Source organism: Schistocerca piceifrons, chromosome 2, assembly GCF_021461385.2.
Source record: "Schistocerca piceifrons isolate TAMUIC-IGC-003096 chromosome 2, iqSchPice1.1, whole genome shotgun sequence".
Classification (NCBI taxonomy): domain Eukaryota; kingdom Metazoa; phylum Arthropoda; class Insecta; order Orthoptera; family Acrididae; genus Schistocerca; species Schistocerca piceifrons.
The window spans coordinates 709,777,909-709,799,583 of NC_060139.1; the positions used below are offsets into that span (position 1 = coordinate 709,777,909).

The 21,675-nt window shown below is 40.2% G+C and overlaps 1 protein-coding gene across 1 annotated transcript in view; it reads left to right on the top strand.

Moving 5' to 3' along the window:
• The window catches only part of LOC124775778 (esterase FE4-like), a 105,494-nt gene extending 84,152 nt beyond the window's left edge, over window positions 1-21,342 (top strand). Inside the window, exons 9-10 of the mRNA XM_047250607.1 lie at window positions 1,450-1,582; window positions 21,215-21,342. Of these exons, the coding sequence (XP_047106563.1) occupies window positions 1,450-1,582; window positions 21,215-21,342 (261 nt within the window). The remainder of the gene's footprint in view (window positions 1-1,449; window positions 1,583-21,214) is intronic.
• Window positions 21,343-21,675: the final 333 nt, after the last annotated feature.

A 21,675-nucleotide genomic window follows, 5' to 3' on the forward strand; every position in this document is an offset into this window, starting at 1 on the left:
TGCTTGAAAGCATTCTTAATTTATGTATTAAGAAAAGTTTCCATTTTCATAATTATTTAATGGTGGTGGAATATTTTGTAAAATTTCAAATTATAATAGTAATTGATTAAAGAGTTTTCAATAACGTTAATTATATATCAACTTTGACCAGATAACTATTTTTTTTGTGTCATCAGTTCGACGATATTCCCTTCAAACCTAATACGCCAGATTATCTTACTGGATGTGTATTACTCGTAAAAGTGAAATTGTGTACAAACCAAAAAATGCGTAATGCATTATTTTGCTCCTTCTAGACACCCGCAGAGTTTCATAAAGATCGTTTAAAGGCACTTGGCAATGTTCCTTTTTTAGTTGTAATATTTCGAATTCTGATAGAAGGTAAACATTTTGTCGCGAATATTTGGGCGGCAGCGGAGAAAAGGCGACAACCTAGAACTCCTGGTCATCAGATCTTGCGACAATGTCACGAGTTTATTTCAGAACACCTTCGCAGTAACTCGTTGAGTAAAGACATTTGACACTGTTTGAGGTGATTCTTAAGCTGGCTTCCCGTCTTGGCGCTTTACAAAACTATTGGGCTACCGAACTGCTCCCGTTTCATAACTCCTGTCATCTGTAACACAAATCGACACTACTCTCTGCACGTGTTTGCAAAATGAGGACAGTGTATTACGAGTAAATTGAAAGGGCTGAAGGAGCCGTTGTGTTGTACGTAACATGAGAAATTATATCACAGTCGCGGAAAAGTATCCTGCAAGCAAACGAAACCTACTTTAAAAGATCTACACTCATTCACCAAGTGCGATTATAAGAATCAGTTCTTTGGAGTCAGCATATATACCACCATGAAAAGCTTACATTTATTGTCGATCTCTTACCCTTCACCCTGTTTTATCCGGCGTTGAAAGAACGAAATTGCTACTGACGAGTATAGCGGAGATGCTGAGTGGTAGATAGGCACAACAAAAAGACTCACAGCTTTTGTCAATTACGGCCTTCGTCAACAATAGACGCACATATGCACACGCACACACAGTCACTCAAACGTTGTCTTTGTGTGAGTGCGTGTGCATGTGCTTATGTGTGCCTATTGTTGAGGAAGGCCTTATAGCCAAAAGCTATTAATTGTGAGTTTTTTTCTTGTGCCTACCTGCGATTCAGAATTTCTGCTGTATGGTGAGTAGCAACTTTCCTTCTCATAATATTGTTACATTCCATCCTGGATTTCCGGTTGTTTGAACATTTAACAAAGCGTTTTCTGCTGTTGAGCAATCACCAAAATTCGTTACTTTAGTATTACCTCCTTGAAGAACTGATTCCAAATTCGTATCTCATTCATGTCTTTGTCCTTTAGATCGTTCAACGAACTTTAAGGCAACTAAGATTGTATTCATATGTATTCTGTGCAGTTTGCAATTTTTTACAACCTTTAATTACATTTTGCAGTTCGACTCGCACCTCTGCTTCGTGGAGGGACTGGACGCCGCCATCAGGAGCATGTCCCGCTTTTCCTCGCAGCCTGTCTACTACTACCAGTTTTCGTTCGTCGGTCCCCTCAGCGCATATCCTGGTGGCCCAGGTACGAGGAATAATCAATATAACAGCATACTCAGTAATTCTCCATCTATCATTAACCGCTCATTGACAATAATGTACAGGGTCACAATTATTGAACTATATGAAGCAAACTTAAATTGGTTACAAACTATGGTATGTACACACTCTAATCAACATGTATATGTCACAACAGATATCCGGATTTAGGTTATGACAAGTTCTATATGCCTGCCATCAATGGCGATCATGTGATGCTGACAATGACCTCCTGAACTGGTGTTTGCAGCTCAGCAATGGTTTTGGGGTTATTGCTGCACACCTTGTCTTTAACAGCCCCCCACAAAAAAAGAGTCTCATGTGTTTAGATCCGGCTAAATGGCGGCCAATGGAGGCCCATGCCAGGGGCCTCTTGGTTCCGCAGAGACAGTCGGTGAACCCCAAAGTACTCCTCCAGGACATCACTCTCCTGCTTCGATGGGGTCGAGATCCGTCTTGCATGAACCACATCTTGTCGAAATCAGGGGCACTTTGGATAATGGTGATGAAATCATCTTCCAAAACCATCCTCTACCGTTCGGTAGTCACAGAGCCATCTAGGAATATTGCACCCATTATTCCGTGACTGGATACTACTCACCACACAGTCACCCGTTAAGAGAGAAGAGATCTCTCGATCACGGAATGCGAATTCTCAGTCCCCCAAATGCGTCGTTGTTGCTTCTTGACGAACCCATCCAAATGAAAGTGGGCTTCCTCGCTAAACCAAACCATACAGCGCATTCTATTTCCCATCGTACCCCGCAGTCAACCATGCAGTTCGAACTTCCTAACGCAAACCGTTCAGAAGATATGACGGTTATATTTCTTATACACACATCAAAAAAGGTTTGGCATCATCTCGGTTCCGAGAGTTCCGTAACCTGTACAAAAAATGGAATAGAGATCAGTATAAATATCATTCCTGCCCTTTTTATTGCTCATGAAAACCACAAATTGCATGTTGTACCATCATACAGCGGGACCTTCAGAGGTGGTGGTCTAGGTTGTTGTACACACCGGTACCTCTTATACCCAATAGCACGCCATCTTGCACTGATGCATGGCTTTATTCCTCGTTGCGTACTACCCACAACTTCATCATGGTACCGTTGGTCCAGATCGCCCCACTCCTCAAGGGCGGTTTGGCGTCTATCCCTCAGAGTGGTTGTTGGGTCACGTCGTCCATAAACAGCCCTTTTCAATGTATCCCAGGCATGAGTGATACGGTTCATGTCTGGAGAACATGCTGGCCACTCTAGTCGGGCGATATCATTGTCCTGAAGGAAGTCTTTCATAAGATGTGCACTATGGGGGCGCGAATTGTCATCCATGAAGACGAATGTCTCGCCAATAAGCCATTGGCAGACAGCGTGACGCCAATCCTGAGCTATCCATTCTGCATGTTGTCGGGCCCAACTTTACCGCGCTGCATGGTGTCGTGGTTGCAAAGATGGACCTTGCCATGGACGTCAGGAGTGAAGTTGCGCATCATGCAGCCTATTGCGCACAGTGTGAGTCGTAATACGACGTCCTGTAGCTGCACGAAAAGCATTATTCAACATGGTGGCGTTGCTGTCAGGGTTCCTCCGAGCCATAACCCGTAGATAGCGGTCACCCACTGAAGTAGGAGCCCTTGGGCGGACTGAGTGAGGCATGTCATCGACAGCTCCTGTCTCTCTGTATCTCCTCCACGTCCGAGCAACATTGCTTTGGTTCACTGCGAGACGTCTGGACACTTTCCTTCCTGGCACAATGTAAAAATGCGGACGCGATCGAAACGCGGTACGGACCGTCTAGGTATGGTTGAACTGCCGACAACAGGAGCTGTGTACTTCCTGCCTGGTGAAATGACTGGAACTGATCGGCTGTCGGACCCCCTCCGTCTAATAGGCGCTGCTCATGCATGGCTGATTACATCTTTGGGCAGATTAGTGACATCTCTGAACAGTCAAAGGGACTGTGTCTGCTATACAGCATCCACAGTCAACATCTATTTTCAGGTGTTCTGGGAACTGGGTTGATGCAAAACTTTTTTGATGTATGTAGTTCAATAATTGGGGGGTAAGGTGTGGGATGCGTCACCAATAGCCTCTCCCACACAAATGTCAACCTCTCCGGAACGTGGTATCCCCTGCTACGCTAACGAGGCTCTGGCGACCGAGTTTCTCCCGGGATAAGGAGAACCCTCTACTAAGTCAACGACCTTCTAGAGGGCGGATGAGCTGGTAGAGCAAGGGCACCCTCTTGTCCTTGGAGTGAGAAATCACTCCTAAAGACGGAAGAATCACCAAGGGTGGTCAACGGCATAGGATGCTGAAGGCAACGGGAAACCACAGCATTAAAGATCCAATGGATATCCCCAGGAAAACTCATCATGGCAGGGTTCAATGTCAAATTATCCGGAGTTTCAACTCCCCCACTCGGATCTCCGGGGGGGGGAGAGCCTTGAACAATGCCACAAGTAAATACAAAAATAATGCAACAATAGCAACTTGGAATGTAAGATCATTATACCAACCAGGCAAAGTAAATAATGTTATACAAGAAATGAAACGCCTAAAAATTAACATTTTGGGTGTAAGTGAAACAAGATGGCCTGACTCAGGAGAAATGACCATTGACAACATGAAAGTATATTACTCGGGAAATTCTGATAGCCAGCACAGGAATGGGGTAGGAATAATTTTAGATGAGTATGCTAGTAAATCTGTCAAAAGCATTTTACCAATCTCAGATAGAGTAATCAGTCTACATTTACAAACGAAACAAACAAACATTAATTTAATCCAAATCTATGCTCCAACAGCCGACAAAGACCAAGAAGAAATAGGAAAATTTTATGAAGAATTAACACAAGCAATAGGAACCTCAAAAAGCAGAGACATTATTATCATCATGGGAGGTTTTAATGCCGAAATAGGTGAAGGAAGTGAAGGTGATCTTATTGGACCTTTTGGTTTAGGAACAAGAAATGAAAGAGGAGATTTGCTGTCACAATTTTGCCAGGAAAACAATCTGTCTATTACAAACACATTTTTTAAACTCCCTAAACGAAGACTTTATACTTGGAAATCACCAAGAGACTGTAATGAAGAAGTTTGCAGAAATCAAATTGATTTCATACTTATAAACAAGAGGTACAAAAATTCTATTCATGGTGTGAAAACATATCCAGGAGCTGATATATTTTCTGATCATAACCTTTTAGTAGCAAAGTTCCATGTGAAACTGAAAGCCATACAAAAGAAACAAAAGGACTATATAAATACAACTATTCTAAGAGACCCCTTGACCAAACAAAAGACTTCTGAAGAGATTAATAAGGAATTAGTTAGGATAAAGAATAATCAAACAGAAGACATTGATGGCAAATGGGAACTTATAAAAGACACATTAAATAATGCATGTAAAAACACAATGGCGACCAAACACGACAAAATGAAAAAGAAGTGGATGACAGAGAAGATATTACAATTGATGGAACAAAGAAGAATACTTAAAAATAGAGATGAAAGTGAGTATAAAAGATTACATGCAGAAATACGAAAAGAAACACGGCGAGCAAAAGAAGAATGGTACAAGGATCAATGCTCTGAAATTGAGAGTTATGAAACAAGACATGATAGTTTCAACTTACACAAAAAAGTTAAAGATTTAGCTGGACTTAATAAAAAGAAAAGTACAAGTTTATTGTTAGATAAAAATGACAAAATAATTCCTGATGTTAAAGGTAAACTGGACAGGTGGACAGAATATGTCAAAGAACTACTTGAAGATACAAGAAAAGATCAAAAATTTTATGATAACATGATCGGAGAACGAGGACCAAGCATATCGAAAGAAGAAATATTACATGTTATCAACAAATCAAAGACAGGAAAAGCCCCTGGACCGGATAAGATACCAAATGACATCCTGAAACTCATAGGAATAGACCATATAGATATATTTGTACAATTGTTTAATGATATTTATAATTCGGGAATTATTCCTAGGGATTGGTTGACATCTACCTTTGTTACATTACCCAAAAAGGCTAATGCCAAAACTTGTAATGATCACTGTACAATAAGCTTAATGAGTCACACCTTAAAGATATTTCTAAAAGTTATACACCAACGAATACACAAAAAAGTAGAAGAAGGTATAAGTGAAACGCAATTCGGTTTTAGAAGTTCCCTCGGTACAAGAGAAGCATTGTTTGCTTTTAACATATTAGCGCAACGATGTATGGAGGTTAACCAGCCAACATATGTGTGCTTCCTGGATTATAATAAAGCATTTGACAAAGTTCGTCATGATCATCTCATAGAATTGTTAGAAAAGAAAACACTTGATAAGAAAGACATCCACATTATATATAACCTCTACTACAATCAAACCGCAACCGTGAAGGTAGAAAATGAGTTATCGAATGATATAGAAATAAAGAGGGGTGTGAGACAAGGTTGCGTTCTCTCACCCTTATTGTTTAATATGTATTCAGAAGACATAATCCAGGCAGCTCTATCAGATGAAATAGCTGGCATTAAAGTGAATGGGCTAAACATTAACAATGTTAGGTTTGCTGATGACACTGCACTACTAGCTGGAAACCTCAAAGATCTACAATTACTTCTTGACAAAGTCGCAGAAAAAAGTGAAGAATTTGGCTTGACTCTTAACGTAAGCAAGACTAAGTTCATGGTGATATCTAAAACACACCAACAAGAAAATCTTACAATCAATAGGGAAAGAGTCGATCAAGTACGTAAATTTAAATATCTCGGAACAATTGTAAATGAGGAGATTGAAAGCTCAGAAGAAATTAAATTGAGAATAGGACAGGCCAGAAGTATCTTTAATAAGATGAAAAATGCATTCTGTTCGAGAGACATTTGTTTAAACACAAAAATGAGGTTGCTAAGATGCTATGTATTCTCAAAATTATTATACGGAATGGAAGCGTGGACATTGAAAAAGAAGGACATGAACAGTTTAGAAGCTTTTGAAATGTGGGCAAATAGAAGAATACTTAGAATTAGTTGGGTGTCGAGGATTACTAATCAAGATGTCCTAAGAAGAATGGGAAAGGAAAAAGAATTAATTAAAACTATTAAAGTAAGGAAGCTACAATATTTAGGCCATGTTATTAGGGGAGTAAATTACAAAATATTGCAAATAATACTAGAAGGGAAAATTTGTGGGAAGAGAACGAGGGGTAGAAGACGGACATCCTGGATTGACAATTTAAAAAATTGGTACAACTGTTCAACGTCAGAAATCCTTAGATCAGCCAAATCTAGATCAGAAATTGCCATGATGACAGCCAACCTTCTTAGAGGAGACGGCACATGAAGAAGAAGAGTTCAATAATTGTCACCCAGTACATAATATGTTAACTTAGTTTGTCACGTAAATGAAATTCTTTGCATGCTATGTAATTATATGGTACTCCTAAAACCTTAGATAAGTACGAGTAGTAACACGAAACTACAGCGATAGAAGACCCAAAATATTTTTATTGGCCTTGAAAGTAATCTCCACTCATTAGTTAATTAGTGTGGTAGAATTAAGTACAAATCTTACACATATTCGAACATTTGTGAGTTGTAACGCTTATACTGTCTTTGCTTAAACCCATCTTCTCCGATTTCAGTATCAACTTCAATCGCCGACTTTGTGACATAAACTTCAGTACAATTGCGTTATTATTTGTTGGTATGCTTGTAGCGATCGATTCATGCATGACGTATCATAAAAATTTACTTTCATCCCAGAACCCTTCTAAGCAGTGTGAACACTCTTCTTTTGTGTCCCGTACAGGTGAATTAATGTCACACCAGTTTCTGCAGCAGTTTTATCTACAGCTATGTGTTGCTGCATTGCGTCGTATCAACGTGCCCGTAGACTCAAATGCAAATGGTTCAAATGGCTCTGAACACTATGCGACTTAACTTCTGAGGTCATCAGTCGCCTAGAACTTAGAACTAATTAAACCAAACTAACCTAAGGACATCACACACATCCATGCCCGAGGCAGGATTCGAACCTGCGACCGTAGCGGTCCCTCGGTTCCAGATTGTAGCGCCCAGAACCGCACGGCCACTCCGGACGGCCCCGTAGACTCACTACTTATCACTTGCAGTGGTAGACAAACATATCTTCTCTTCGATATATGTGGTATCCGTTCATTCGGACATGTCTGAAAGAACAGACACCATGTATATAATTAAAGCGAGACGGGCCAATGATTCCTTATTTGCAGATGCTCACCAGGCTCGAGCTCCTTAAAGGAATCGGTGAAACGCCATGAGTAATGAGGATAATGGGCAATGGGCGCTATGTAATTATAGTGTAGATAAGTTGATAATTCGGGTCTCGTGGGAAGCTTGCTAGGATAGTTCGTGGAGCTACGATGACCACTGCGTCTGAATGGCTTAATGATGAGAGCCGCCTGCAGCCACTGTTTGGAATTCCTTTGGGTCTTAAACGTTTCTTCGGCTTATGGTAACCGACGCCATGTGGCACATCCACTCATAGTTCTTGGCGCACCTATGCTTACTTAGCGCTTGCTGGCTTTAGGATACAGCTTCGTCTACTAAAAGTCCGCACCCGGTAGCTGAGTGGTCAGTGCGACAGAAAATCAATCCTAAGGGCATGGGTTCGATTCCCGGCTGGGTTGGAGATTTTCTCTGTTCAGGAACTGGGTGTTGTGTTGTCCTCATCATCATCATTTCATCCCCATCGACACGAAAGTCGCCGAAGTGGCGTCAAATCGAAAGACTTGCACCCGGCGAACGGTCTGCCCTACGGGAGGCCCTAGTCACATGACATCTATCTATCTATTAAAAGTTTCAGAATACTTTGTGTGTTGTGTTTATAGTAACACCTTTTATCTGTCCATGAAACTAAAATTTTATGGTTTACCTCACTCAACAGTAAGTAGCTTAGCTAGGCGACATAGCTACTGGAAAATACTGAAGAATACTTGTTACGAAACCAATGATTTGCTGTAACCCAATAGTTTTCTCCCAAGGTAAGTGACATGGATTCCAAACTCGTTATGTACTCGAAACTGAACTTACGATCGACCTATCTAGTTATGTATATAGAAAGAATCACTGTTACAAGGTAACTGCCTTATGTCCATGTCCATCGCTTTAATGCTCGACCTAAAGATCACTGATTGAATACACATGATGGAAGAAATTTTCATTAGTGTAATTTGGCGAGCCCACGATCTTGTCGCTGTAGCAACACAGTTTCTCATCAGATCACTGAAGTCAGGCGCTCTCGGGCTTGGCTGCCACATCTTGGTTTGCCCAACACTGTTGGCAAGCGGGATCCATTCAGGCCTTATGAGGCCAATTCCGATGTACTTGATTACCTAAAATAAGTAATGTTTCTGGTCACGAAAAGTGACAGAGGGCCAGGAGAGCGGTGTGCTGACCAAATTCATCTCCATGTCCACATCGAGTGACGTATATCGGCAGAGGACGGATCAGTCGGCACCTGTGGGCTTTCTGAGGCCTACCACTACCTCTGTAGTCCATAAATCATATTTTGGAAGCACAACAGCGCTTTGCCTGCCTGACTACCAAAATGAATTTGGGGATATCAGGATTTGGGATCTGATATTCCTCTGGTAAACTGAAGTTCACTTTTTCCGAAACTTGTTAGACAGATCTGGAATATAGGGACATCGATAGTTGGATGGTGAAAGGCCAGTAATGACGGCTGTACTGATCCTCAAAATATGGAAAATCTACTGCTCAGTGTCGTTTAGGATGTCTGTAGTCTTTGAATGTTTGACATAATGCCCCAGCAGGTGCACAGTTACGGCACCAGTCACCTGTAGAGATGGGCTGGGACTATGATCCGAGTTTTTTGTTCGTCTCATCGATGTCTTGTAGCTCCTGTGTAATCTTGGTGACTACTGTATGTCTTGTCTGGGTGGCTGCATCATGGACTTCCTGCTCTTCCTTGGGGCATTCCGTTTGGCTCGCCTCTTACGTGATCTCCGGCGTCTCAGGAGCGGCAGCGACAGAGACAGACTGCTTTGTGGGGTTGCCTCAACGTGTGTTGGCCTGTTCTCGGTTAGAGCGGTTTGCACCATGCGCAGCTGCTTTCTCAGCATTGATGCCCAGTGTGGCAGCTTCTTCTCCGGTGGTGGTGAGGCGGTCAACGCGGCCTCTGCCATCGTTGCGCCAGCTAACAACATTATCTTCACTGTGGTCGGTGCTGAAGTGCACCAAGTTGGGCATCTCCCACTCTCACTGGGTGGTGAAGGGGGCTGGGGACCCATGGAGGGGGGGAGGAGGCATTCGCGAGGCGCTAGTACCCACGTGTGTCTTCTTCCCATTCGGTGCAGCCGTTTGTTTTGAGGCATCTTTTGGCGCCTTTCTATACCCTGACGGCCCTACCTCTTCTCAACTGCGGCCCTCGTGTGCCCTAAGAAGGCCGGGCAGCCGCGCCAGTCTCCGACATGCGACCCACCGCAGCGGAGGCGTGTCGATTTCTCTTTTTTTCTCCTCTCACGGGTGCGGCTGTCATTCCGTGCGGCGACTTGACGCACCCAAGAGCGTTGCGGATGTGTTTAACTACGTGCTCCATTATGTGGCACTTAAAGCACTGGGGCTTGTTATCCAGATGGGGAGAGAAAGCTTCCACTTTCATTGGGAAACCAAGGAACTTTCGTAGCTGGAATGTCGCCACTCTCCGCTGCTGCTTGCATGGAAACGATGAACAGTGGCTGTTCCGTCCTATTCGTCTGGTTGTGGAATTAGACTGCCACGTCCTGGTAACTGGTACATCGCAGCCCTTCTCGGACTGCTGCTTCATCACAGATCCAAGGGAGCCCACGGACGAGAACCTTTGTTGTCTTCTCGCTCTGTTTTGGCAGCGCCTTCTTCTGCTCTGAAATTTGCACGGTGAGATCGGCCAAAGTGCTCTTCACGGCACTACGGTCGCCCATGTTCGCTACTTGCGGAACGATCTTGGCGTCAGAGCCAAAGGATTCAATGCCATTTTCTACCTTGCACCAGGCTACGATCTAATCGTGTATTTCTGTCCACCCTCTACCTCTGCAACTGATGTAAGGTGCAGAGACAGTTGTACGATTTTCTTCAGTCCTCCGAGCTGAAACTTCGATGAGTTCTACGACCGATGGCCACTTCACAGTCGTAACTTTCTTCTTGTAGCCTATTATGCCCATGCTGTGGTGCGAAAATCACTTAAAATTTGTTTTCTGCCGTTATAATGACACACGAAAATTGCTGTAGTTTTAGCCGCAGCACAAGCACGTCGTCATAGCTCTTAAGCTGCCTCAGTAGCGTAGCGCACAACATCGACAAAGTACACGGCACGCTCGCTCAGGCCGCTCTGGATGATACCGGTCTCTGAGGCCTGTTCGCACGGAGTTTATAATTTGGCCAGCAGAGGAACGAGATGGCATCGTTTCCGATCCTAATTTAGTCTAATACCATAATGGATTCTTCAAAAAGGACATGGCTCTTAAGCGTATTGGTCTAAACCCCAAATCACCTCGCTATGACATGTGGTGTGATGGTTTAACAGACAGGAGGCTCCAACACACTTCCTTATACCAAACATGGTGAGGCGCAAGTCATGTGGCATCATCTGTTCCATCACTTCCAGTCCACACTGCGACACATTCCAGTCCACACTGCGACACATCAATGTAATTACCACGTCACGTTGACCCAGGCTAGAGTCCCGGCACTCGACTGCCAGATCAGAAGAACTGAACATCAGACTACCTGGAATGAAGTATGATGATGAGGGTGCCATAACGTTATCCACTATCAATCGTTTTGGGACAATTACTTGAAATAGCACAGCTACCCACATTTCGACTTATGCTGAAAAATTCTTCACAAATAAAGCTTACATATCAACGGTCTAAGGAGAGTCAGCAACGTACATAAACATAATCTACTTAATAGATTCTTTAATATTGAAAAATTCACATATACAAATCACTTTTATGTAATGAACTAGGAACATTATATAGAAGTAGTGTATTTTACTGGTATCGAAAGATTCACCAAAAGTTTTTCTTTTGTAACGATAAATAAATGACAACTTGTTGAAAACTGTAAATTTGTGTAAGTCACTAATATGTACAGCAAGTTGATCGAGTAATGATCCATGTAGAGTCAAGGACTCTTCAGTCAAATACCAAGTGTGCTGGTATCGGCACCTTGGGAATCCCAGTCTGGAAAATTTTCAAATGAATTTCCAGTTCCACGGTTTGTCCTACGGCCAAACCAAACCTCGAAAAACTTTGGCCAGAATCGATGCTTATGAAACTGTTTTTAATTTAATTCCGGGTGAAAATTTCGCAGACAAAACATGAAAGAGTAACGAATGTGAAAGTATATTTCTAAATCAGTACACTTGTACACGGTAGAGTCAATACGCGTGTAGTTTATCTGTGTCTCTATAGATCGCAATTCACTCATTCGATACTGAGTACCAGATCAATGAATCAACTATTTCACGCAACGTGGCCGTTGTGGTCAAACAGGTAGGGCACTAGAATTGAGTTTGTAGGTTCCGAGTTCAGTTCAATATGGAGGCTGAGATTTTCTTTCGTTCCAATCCTTCCAGCGTGTTCCCAGGTCCACTCAGCCTGGTATCAGATGAGCACCTGCGGTAGAAGGCCACCAGTGCGCTAGGCTCACCACCTGCTGCCCCCTAGTGCTCCCGTGAAGAAAACCCAGTCACAGGCTAGTGTCAGAAAATTTTTTTACTGCATGGAGCAGTTCTTGAAAGAATGGTGTTAAAGGATCATTTGGATGAGTTGAGGACACCACGATCTACTGTTTAAAGTTTACTGGGAGATTGTTGGATAACTACAATTCATTTATGAAATATGTACGAAAGGAAATTTACATTTATCATCCCGTCGACGACGAAATCATTGAAGATGGAAACACGCTCGAATTCGACAAGTAACACTAAGGAAACCGATCGATTCCTCCTGTTAGTTTTTTTCTTTAAACTACTTACGGAAACCGCAGTAAACATTAATCTAGATAGTTGGACGGAGATTTGAAGCCCACTCCTCCCGGGAGTGGGTACACTTTTCCTTTCACCAGTGCACCACATTGATAGCCCTCCTACCAATGCGTTTGCTAATTCTTCTGCCAATTGAGGGGCAAAGAGAATAGAGACCAGGTGCTTGAAAAGCACACAAACCAAAGTACTCTTCCTCTGGAGATAAGTAGGTCATTACAATACTTTATGAAACTTCATGATTGGCACTGTATTTACACAAGTCCGAATTTAGTCTGATTGCAGTAACGGTGAAACAATCGAATTTTCATATTCACTCAGACGTTGAACAAAATAATGTAGTTAAGATCAAAGCCCGATATGAAGTTCCTGGTCGTCTCTTATGCAAAGGCCAAGTCCTGGTGATAGAGAAGGCAGATGGAGAAGTATTGTGATTTATTTGCAAATTGTCTCATGAAGGCAAGATTGATTTGCCGGAAGCGGTCATAAAGAAAACAAAAACAGAAAAATTAGAATTATCAGTCTTCGCTGTTGAAGCTTTCATTCTGTATTTCACATTACTATACATATGAGGTTCCCAAACTTTTCCTATAATGAAACGTTCTGAGAATCCTGGAATTCTGATGGAACTCCTTGTTTATTTTGAAGGTTAATAAGATTATTTAAAAAAACGAGAAAAACTTATTTTATTCAGTGATTAATTCGATTTTAAGCCGTAACTAATGACACAGAAATCATAACATAATATTTCGAAAACAATTAGTGTTCTGAAATTGTCGGAAAAAGCTCTTAATCACTTCTCGCGGGTACCTAGTGTTCGTCGGATCACAATTTCAAGAAGCCTGGTCTCGACCACCCCACACCTGAACGATGTCAGGCATATATTAGAATAGCATGTATGCTCACTGGACAGCTGACAACATCTTATTTGCCAAGACTAAAAACTGCTGCAAGTAAAATGTACCTTTCTGCTTCAGTTACCTCTTCTGCTGCGGACAAGAAGATCTCTAGCATTTCTTTTACAATCGGGAATATCATTTCTCAAGGTACCACACTAAACTTTAATACATATCCTTCAGCATATGTATTAATCTTTCGTTATTTACTTTTTTCAGTTTATTTGCGAAATTCTTTCGGAGCGAACTTATTTCTTTTGAACTGGGCAGGAACTACAATATTTTGCGCAATACCACCCATACAGACTACAACATATTGCGCAATATACTGAGCGAGTATCAGTATTTTAAAAGAACTTGCGGTCTCCTTCAATATATGATGCAAATCGTCAATACCGCTGCCAGATAGTTAATATTGCTGCGTAATACTCAGTACTGCACAATAAACATTGAGCGTGTGAGTGGTCCTTGATGGACCTCGCCGCAACCCTAGGCTCGTGGCTGCCGAAGGTTACGTATTAGCTGTGTAAATAACACCTTCTCCATATCACTGAAGTGTTGCAATATTACAATTACGGCATTCATATCCGTGCATATAACTACCATAATTATCATTGGTTGTATCTTGTGACAAGTGCGTGGCGTTTATAGACGTCTGTTTCTTACAAACTCAAAATTTTTGACACCACGCTGGCGAAGAAGTTCACGTGCCCAGTCGGAGGTGTTTGCGATTTTTCTCGGTGGTATCGCTTGCAACAGCAATCTTGCCACCAGTCAGAACGCAGGAGACAGAGAAGAACGGTCACCTCAGACAATCCACACAAGTTTCAGTGCTCCAACATCGTCACAAGACTGGAAGAAGCTCTAAGGTGTTTTACGGCTACGTGTGCCAGATGGTCGCCATTTGGGACTGTGTTGCGTTATGTGGTCCAGCATCCAACAGTCACCGTTTATAACCGTCTTCTAACATTCATTCCACATCTATAATATAAAAATGAATCGCAAAATGTGTTGGTAAGCGCATAACTCAACAACGCCTCGACCAATTTGGCCAAATCTTTTTTTAAAATGTTCGTTGAAGTTCAAGGATGGTTTTTACGGCGAGAAAAATTAGAATTATTGCTGGAAAAACCCTAAAAATAGCCCTTTTCTTTTTCCTATACAAATGATTTGTAACTAAAACGTAGTCAATTTGAGCTTTATTGTTATGGTATAAAGTTCATATTAAAATGAATCGCAAAATGTGTTGGTAAGCGCATAACTCAACAACGCCTCGACCAATTTGGCCAAATATTTTTTTAAAATGTTCGTTGAAGTTCAAGGATGGTTTTTACCGCGAGAAAAATTAGAATTATTGCTGGAAAAACCCTAAAAATAGCTCTTTTCTTTTTCCTATACAAATGATTTGTAACTAAAACGTAGTCAATTTGAGCTTTATTGCTATGGTATAAAGTTCATATTAAATTACAAGCACTCACTGTTGTCTAAGCAATGTAGGTGTGTTCCTAACGTCAAAGATCATATCTATCAAAACAATGTGCGTGTGTGCGTTGGAGCACAGAATACATAGTTGGAGAAGTTTAATGTCGCGTTCCGAAACTCGCGTTTCTTTTGTATTAGTTTCGGCACGCGAGATAAAATGCATCAGTTTCCACGTCATTACATCAGTCAAACAAAAATCGCGTTACCAACAGTGTTTTATTATTTTTATAATATCCAAATTACAATTCGTACGGCTTAAAAGGATTTGACTTCAAGTCATATAAAATTTAAAAAAAAAAAAGTTGTCTGTGACCTAATCTACTGAGTTTGCTTTTGTCAACTGATACACGAAACAAATTCGTGTTTTGTGCAGAGTGTTTACTTAGTTAGTGTTTGTTTAGTTCGTGATTAGTGAAAAACTAATTTATATTTGATATGCCTCCTATAAGACGAAGCAATTTAGGTAGAAGAACCAGAAATGCTACAAACCAAGCTAATTACCGATCTAATCGTACGGCACAAGAACGTGACGACGGAAATGAACGTGAAAGAATTCGGATATCACAAACGCGTGAAGCGCGAGCGCGACATTCAACTAATAATCGCGCAAGTTTGAATCGAGCTGCTTTCAGTTACAATGTGTCAATTGACTACAGTAACTACCAATGTGTTGTTATTGGTTCTATGAACTCGGTTTGCTCACACTGTAAGGCATTAAAATACAAAAACGAAGCCAATGGATTGTGTTGCGCAAATGGTAAAGTGAAATTGATACCATTGGACCCACCACCAGAACCATTGTACTCATTGGTTTCAGGAATAGGAACAGATTCTATACACTTTTTGACACATATCCAACAATATAACAATTGCTTTCAAATGACTTCATTTGGGGCAACAAATGTAGTTCGGGAAAATTTTATGCCAACTTTCAAGGTATGTATTATAGCAGTTACTCATAATTATTTTAGCGAACAAAATTTTCTGTCACAAAAGTTAAGATGTGTCACTAATGTTCACTTATATATCACTTAGTCATCATATTATATGGTGATTCAGTTTCAGTGACACTTTTATTATATTTTATATTTGATAGATATTAGTTCAAACTAAATATATACTTTTTAAGATCAAATATTATTTAAGTTTGATCACTGACAATCCATTAATTTATACCACACCATAATATTTTATTTTATTTACAGATACAAGGGCGAATATATCACAGAGCAGGTTCACTGTTACCAGTGTCAGATAGCGACAACAAATTCCTGCAAATTTATTTTATGGGCAATTCACCACAAGAAATTGATCTGCGTTGTGCACATAACAATTTAGTAAAGAGGTCTATTGTAGAACAATTACAAACTTTATTTCATCAACACAATCAATTGATTATATTGTTTAAAACTGCCCTGGATCTGATGCCATCCGATAATCACAAAATTGTAATCAGAGCTGATAAAACACCTGCAGGTCAACATACAAGACGTTTTAATGCACCAACTATTGATGAAGTTGCTATCGTTGTAGTTGGAGAAAACTTGGAATCCCATGATATTGTTTTACATCGTCGGAATGATCAATTACAACGTATAAAGGAAACACACCGCTCATATGATGCACTGCAATATCCCATTATATTTTGGCAAGGTGAAGATGGCTACGATTTCTCAATAAAAATGATAAATCCCATTACAGGTAACTAAAATATTAATTTAGCTATGGCGATAATATCTCAGTCATTATATTATGTATTTTAATTTTATATTTGAATGTTATTAAAAGAAAATCTATTTACAGGTTCTGAAACCAACAAAAAAGTCAGTTCAATGAACTATTATTCATACCGCCTAATGATTCGGGAAAATGAAGAAAATCACATATTGAAATGTCGGCGATTATATCACAAATATGTTGTTGACATGTATGTAAAAATTGAAACGGAGAGATTAACATTCATCAGGTTGAATCAAACCAAACTCCGATCTGAAGAGTATATTCACCTTCGAGATGCGATTAATACTGATGGAAATGCACAGAATGTCGGTCGGATGACTATTCTTCCAGCAACATACATCGGAAGCCCTCGGCATATGCACGAATATGCTCAAGATGCCATGTCGTATGTTCGTCATTATGGTACAGCAGATTTGTTCATCACATTTACATGCAATCCGCAATGGATAGAAATCAAGCAGGAGTTATTCCCTGGGCAATCACCCATTGATCGTCATGATATTACAGCCAGAGTCTTTAGACAAAAGTTGAAATCTTTAATGGATTTCATTGTAAAACATAATGTGTTTGGTGAGACACGCTGCTGGATGTATTCTGTGGAGTGGCAGAAACGAGGATTGCCACATGCACACATTTTGATTTGGTTGGTTGAAAAGATAAGGCCAAATGAAGTTGATGCAGTGATATCAGCTGAAATCCCTAATGTACAAGTAGATCCTGGATTGCATGAGGTAGTTATCAAAAACATGATACATGGTCCCTGTGGAACTCTTAATCAAAATTCACCGTGTATGATGGATGGTAAATGTTCAAAACGATATCCACGGACATTAATATCGGAAACAATTACTGGTAATGACGGTTATCCATTGTATCGTCGCAGATCGACAGCAGACAATGGAAAATCAACAATTGTCAAATTAAATCAACAAGATATTGAAATAGATAATCGTTGGATTGTTCCATATTCACCCATTTTATCAAAGACATTCAAAGCACACATCAACGTTGAATCTTGCCATTCAGTGAAATCTATTAAATACATTTGCAAATATGTAACCAAAGGGAGTGATATGGCTGTGATTGGAATTGGTGCAGAGAATTCCAATGATGAAGTTACCCAATACCAAATGGGCCGCTATGTCAGTAGTAATGAAGCAGTTTGGCGAATATTTTCTTTTCCTATTCATGAGAGACATCCTTCTGTTGTTCACTTAGCTGTGCATTTAGAAAATGGACAAAGAGTGTATTTTACAGCACAGAACGCAGTACAAAGAGCTGCTCAGCCACCATCTACTACATTAACCAGTTTTTTTGAGACATGCCAAAACGATCATTTCGCACAAACATTGCTATATTCTGAAATGCCAAAATATTATACCTGGAATCAATCCTCAAGGAGATTTATACGACGGAAACAAGGAAAACCAGTTCCAGGATATACAGATGTATATTCCACCGATGCGATTGGCCGGATTTATTCAGTACATCCAAGCAATGATGAATGTTTTTATTTACGACTGCTATTAGTCAATGTACGTGGCCCAACATCATTCCAACAGTTACGAACTGTTCATGGTGAATTGTGTGGATCCTACAGAGAAGCCTGTCAACGTTTGCAATTGCTTGAAAATGACGCTCATTGGGAGCAAACTCTCAATGATGCTGTAATATCATCACACGCTCATCAAATACGAACATTGTTTTCTATAATCATATCTACATGCTTCCCATCAAACCCAATTGATTTGTGGATCAAGTACAAAGATTATATGTGTGATGATATTTTGTATCAAATACGGAATAGAATGGGAAATCCAAATATACAAATCAGTGAAGAAATTTACAATGAAGCATTGATTTCAATTGAGGACATGTGCTTGATAATGTCAAACAAACTATTAATTCAATTAGGCCTGACCGCGCCCAATCGTCCAATGCATGACGCTTTTAACCAAGAGTTGCATCGAGAAAAACTGTATGATCTCAACGCTTTGAAAGAATTAATTCAAACAAATCTTCCACTGTTAACTGAACAACAGAAGTATGTATTTGAAACTCTTATGAAAGTAACAAATGATGAAACTGGAGGGATTTACTTCTTAGATGCACCTGGTGGTACAGGAAAAACGTTTTTGATTTCATTAATATTAGCAACAATTCACTCACAAAATAAAATTGCACTTGCACTCGCTTCGTCGGGAATCGCAGCAACTTTGCTTGAAGGTGGTCGAACAGCCCATTCAGCACTAAAATTGCCATTAAATATGCAAAGCAATGAAACTCCAACCTGCAACGTTTCGAAGAACTCTGCAATGGCAAAGGTTTTGCAGCAATGTAAATTGATTGTTTGGGATGAATGCACGATGGCACATAAAAAATCTTTGGAGGCTTTAGACAGGACCTTAAAAGATCTACGGAGCAATAATAACCGATTTGGTGGTGCAATGATTTTATTAGCAGGAGATTTTCGTCAAACATTGCCAGTGATTCCACGATCAACGCCAGCTGATGAACTCAATGCATGTCTAAAGTCCTCCAATTTGTGGAAACATGTCAAAGTACTTCATTTAAGCAAGAATATGCGTGTCGAGTTGCGAAATGACCAATCTGGAAACATATTCTCTAAACAACTCATTGACATTGGTAATGGCAAATTTCCTATAGACATGTTGACTGGCTGCATTAACTTTCCTCAAAGTTTTTGTCAGTTAACTCGATCAAAAGATGAACTTATTCAGAAGGTGTTTCCAGATGTTTCTCAAAATTACAGAAACCATGATTGGTTGAGCGAACGAGCTATACTGGCTGCCAAAAACATAGATGTAAATGAATTAAATTTCAAAATTCAAGAACAAATTACAGGCGAATTGAGGATATATAAATCAGTTGATTCGGCTACTAATCAAGATGATGTAGTCAACTATCCACCGGAATTTTTAAACTCGCTGGATTTGCCAGGATTGCCACCTCACAATCTTCAATTAAAGGTTGGATCGGTGGTTATAATGTTGCGAAATATCAACCAACCGCGTCTTTGCAACGGTACACGGTTAGCGATAAAAAAATTACTAAACAATGTGATAGAAGCAACTATACTCAAAGGAAAGTATAAAGGAGAAGATGTTCTCATACCGCGCATCCCAATGATTCCGACTGATGTCCCATTTGAGTTTAAACGACTACAGTTTCCAGTGCGGCTTGCTTTTGCTATGACTATAAACAAGTCCCAGGGGCAATCATTAAGTGTTTGTGGTATTAATCTAGAAAACCCATGTTTCTCACATGGTCAATTGTATGTTGCCTGTTCCCGTGTTGGAAAACCATCAGATTTGTTTATCTATGCGCCAGGTAATCAAACAAAAAACATCGTATACCACAAAGCACTACAATGATAATAATAATAATAATTATGATTCACATGATTAACAATAAAGCGATTACTTACTTTTAAATCCTTATATATGTTTTATTTAATTATTTTTTATTCACAACGCCCTATCACCAGGGTGACGGTTCTGTTCAGGAGAATTTTTTTAAATACGTAGGCAAAAAAACTGCCATATTACAAATCTTTTTGACAGGACGAAGTCTGTCGGGTCAGCTAGTGTTCTTATATGTTATACCTATACGCCCTGTATGGTCCAAAATACCACAAGTGACAAACTCATATCCTGGAGTCAGACAATTATGCCCTGCGATATCTCACGCTGATACTGAAGCTTTTGCCGACCTCTGTGGCCGAGCGGTTCTAGGCGCTTCAGTCCGATCTCAGATGTTAATTCTTATAGTGCTTAGAGCCATTTGAACCGAAGTTTTTACCGTTGAGAAAACTGAAAGAGTCTTTCTTTCCCACGTTACCTAGTTTAATGGCCCTTACTTGGCGACTTTGACATAAGAAACCTTTAAATCATGCCAGAAGTGGTGCAGCTGTATCTATGAACATTTTATCTCTTTGCAGTCGTAGGAAGTAAGTCCTAAAATCATATTCTACATAATTTGGTATCTTCTACTAATTATGGTTAATTTTTCTTTATTTTACAACTTTCAAAAACGTTAGATTATCGACAGAAGACAGCTATCGTTCAGAATGCTAAGGCGAAAACGAGTTCGTACATTCTTCCTTTGTACTCCATTTCTAACTGTATTATTTCTGTCCTCAGCGTTATCCAGTTGCGCCCTTCTTTTTAGCTTCATAGCAAAATCGTTCAAAATTGCAGGTATCTCTGCAGAACCTCTTCATGCTTCGATGTAATGACAGAAAAATGTTCAAAATTTGATGTGTATTGGAAAAAAAGTTCCATTACACTTTAGGTATTAATAAATTAGTGCTCGGCTTATTAAAACATCTTCTACAGCTGAAACGACATCTTTCTCCCAGTGTAACCTTTCTAAAACAAATAAGTAATTAGAGTTTTAGTCCAACGAGGCCTACAACAGGCTGATTACATATGTTCTCTTTCTGTTATGTTCAGGGGCGGCACACGCCGACGATGTACATTACATGTTCACGTCGCCCACTAATCTCGATCCTAATTCGGATGGAGGCATTATCAGAGCGCAGATGATAGAAATGTGGGCCAATTTCGCCAAATATGAGTAAGTAATTTCTTATCAATTTGCTATTTATAACTGACTACGAAGTTTACTTGTAAAATCGCAAACTGAGGTGGTATGGCGCTATGTCGCATAAATTAAAGTGATCGCTAATGCAACAACTTTTATAAGAAAGGCATAAATTTTCTCTGAGACGGTGAAATTTTCAGTGAGCTACCTTTCACACTGGCAGTGTATTCAGTAATTAAGGACGCAAAATCTATATTAGCAATACAAGTAGAAACCCGTCTTGTCTGTCTGTTTCAGCACATTAATCCCAAAATAACAACACGAATCTTTAGGGATTTTTACAGTTAACTTGAGCGTAGGTTGGGACAAC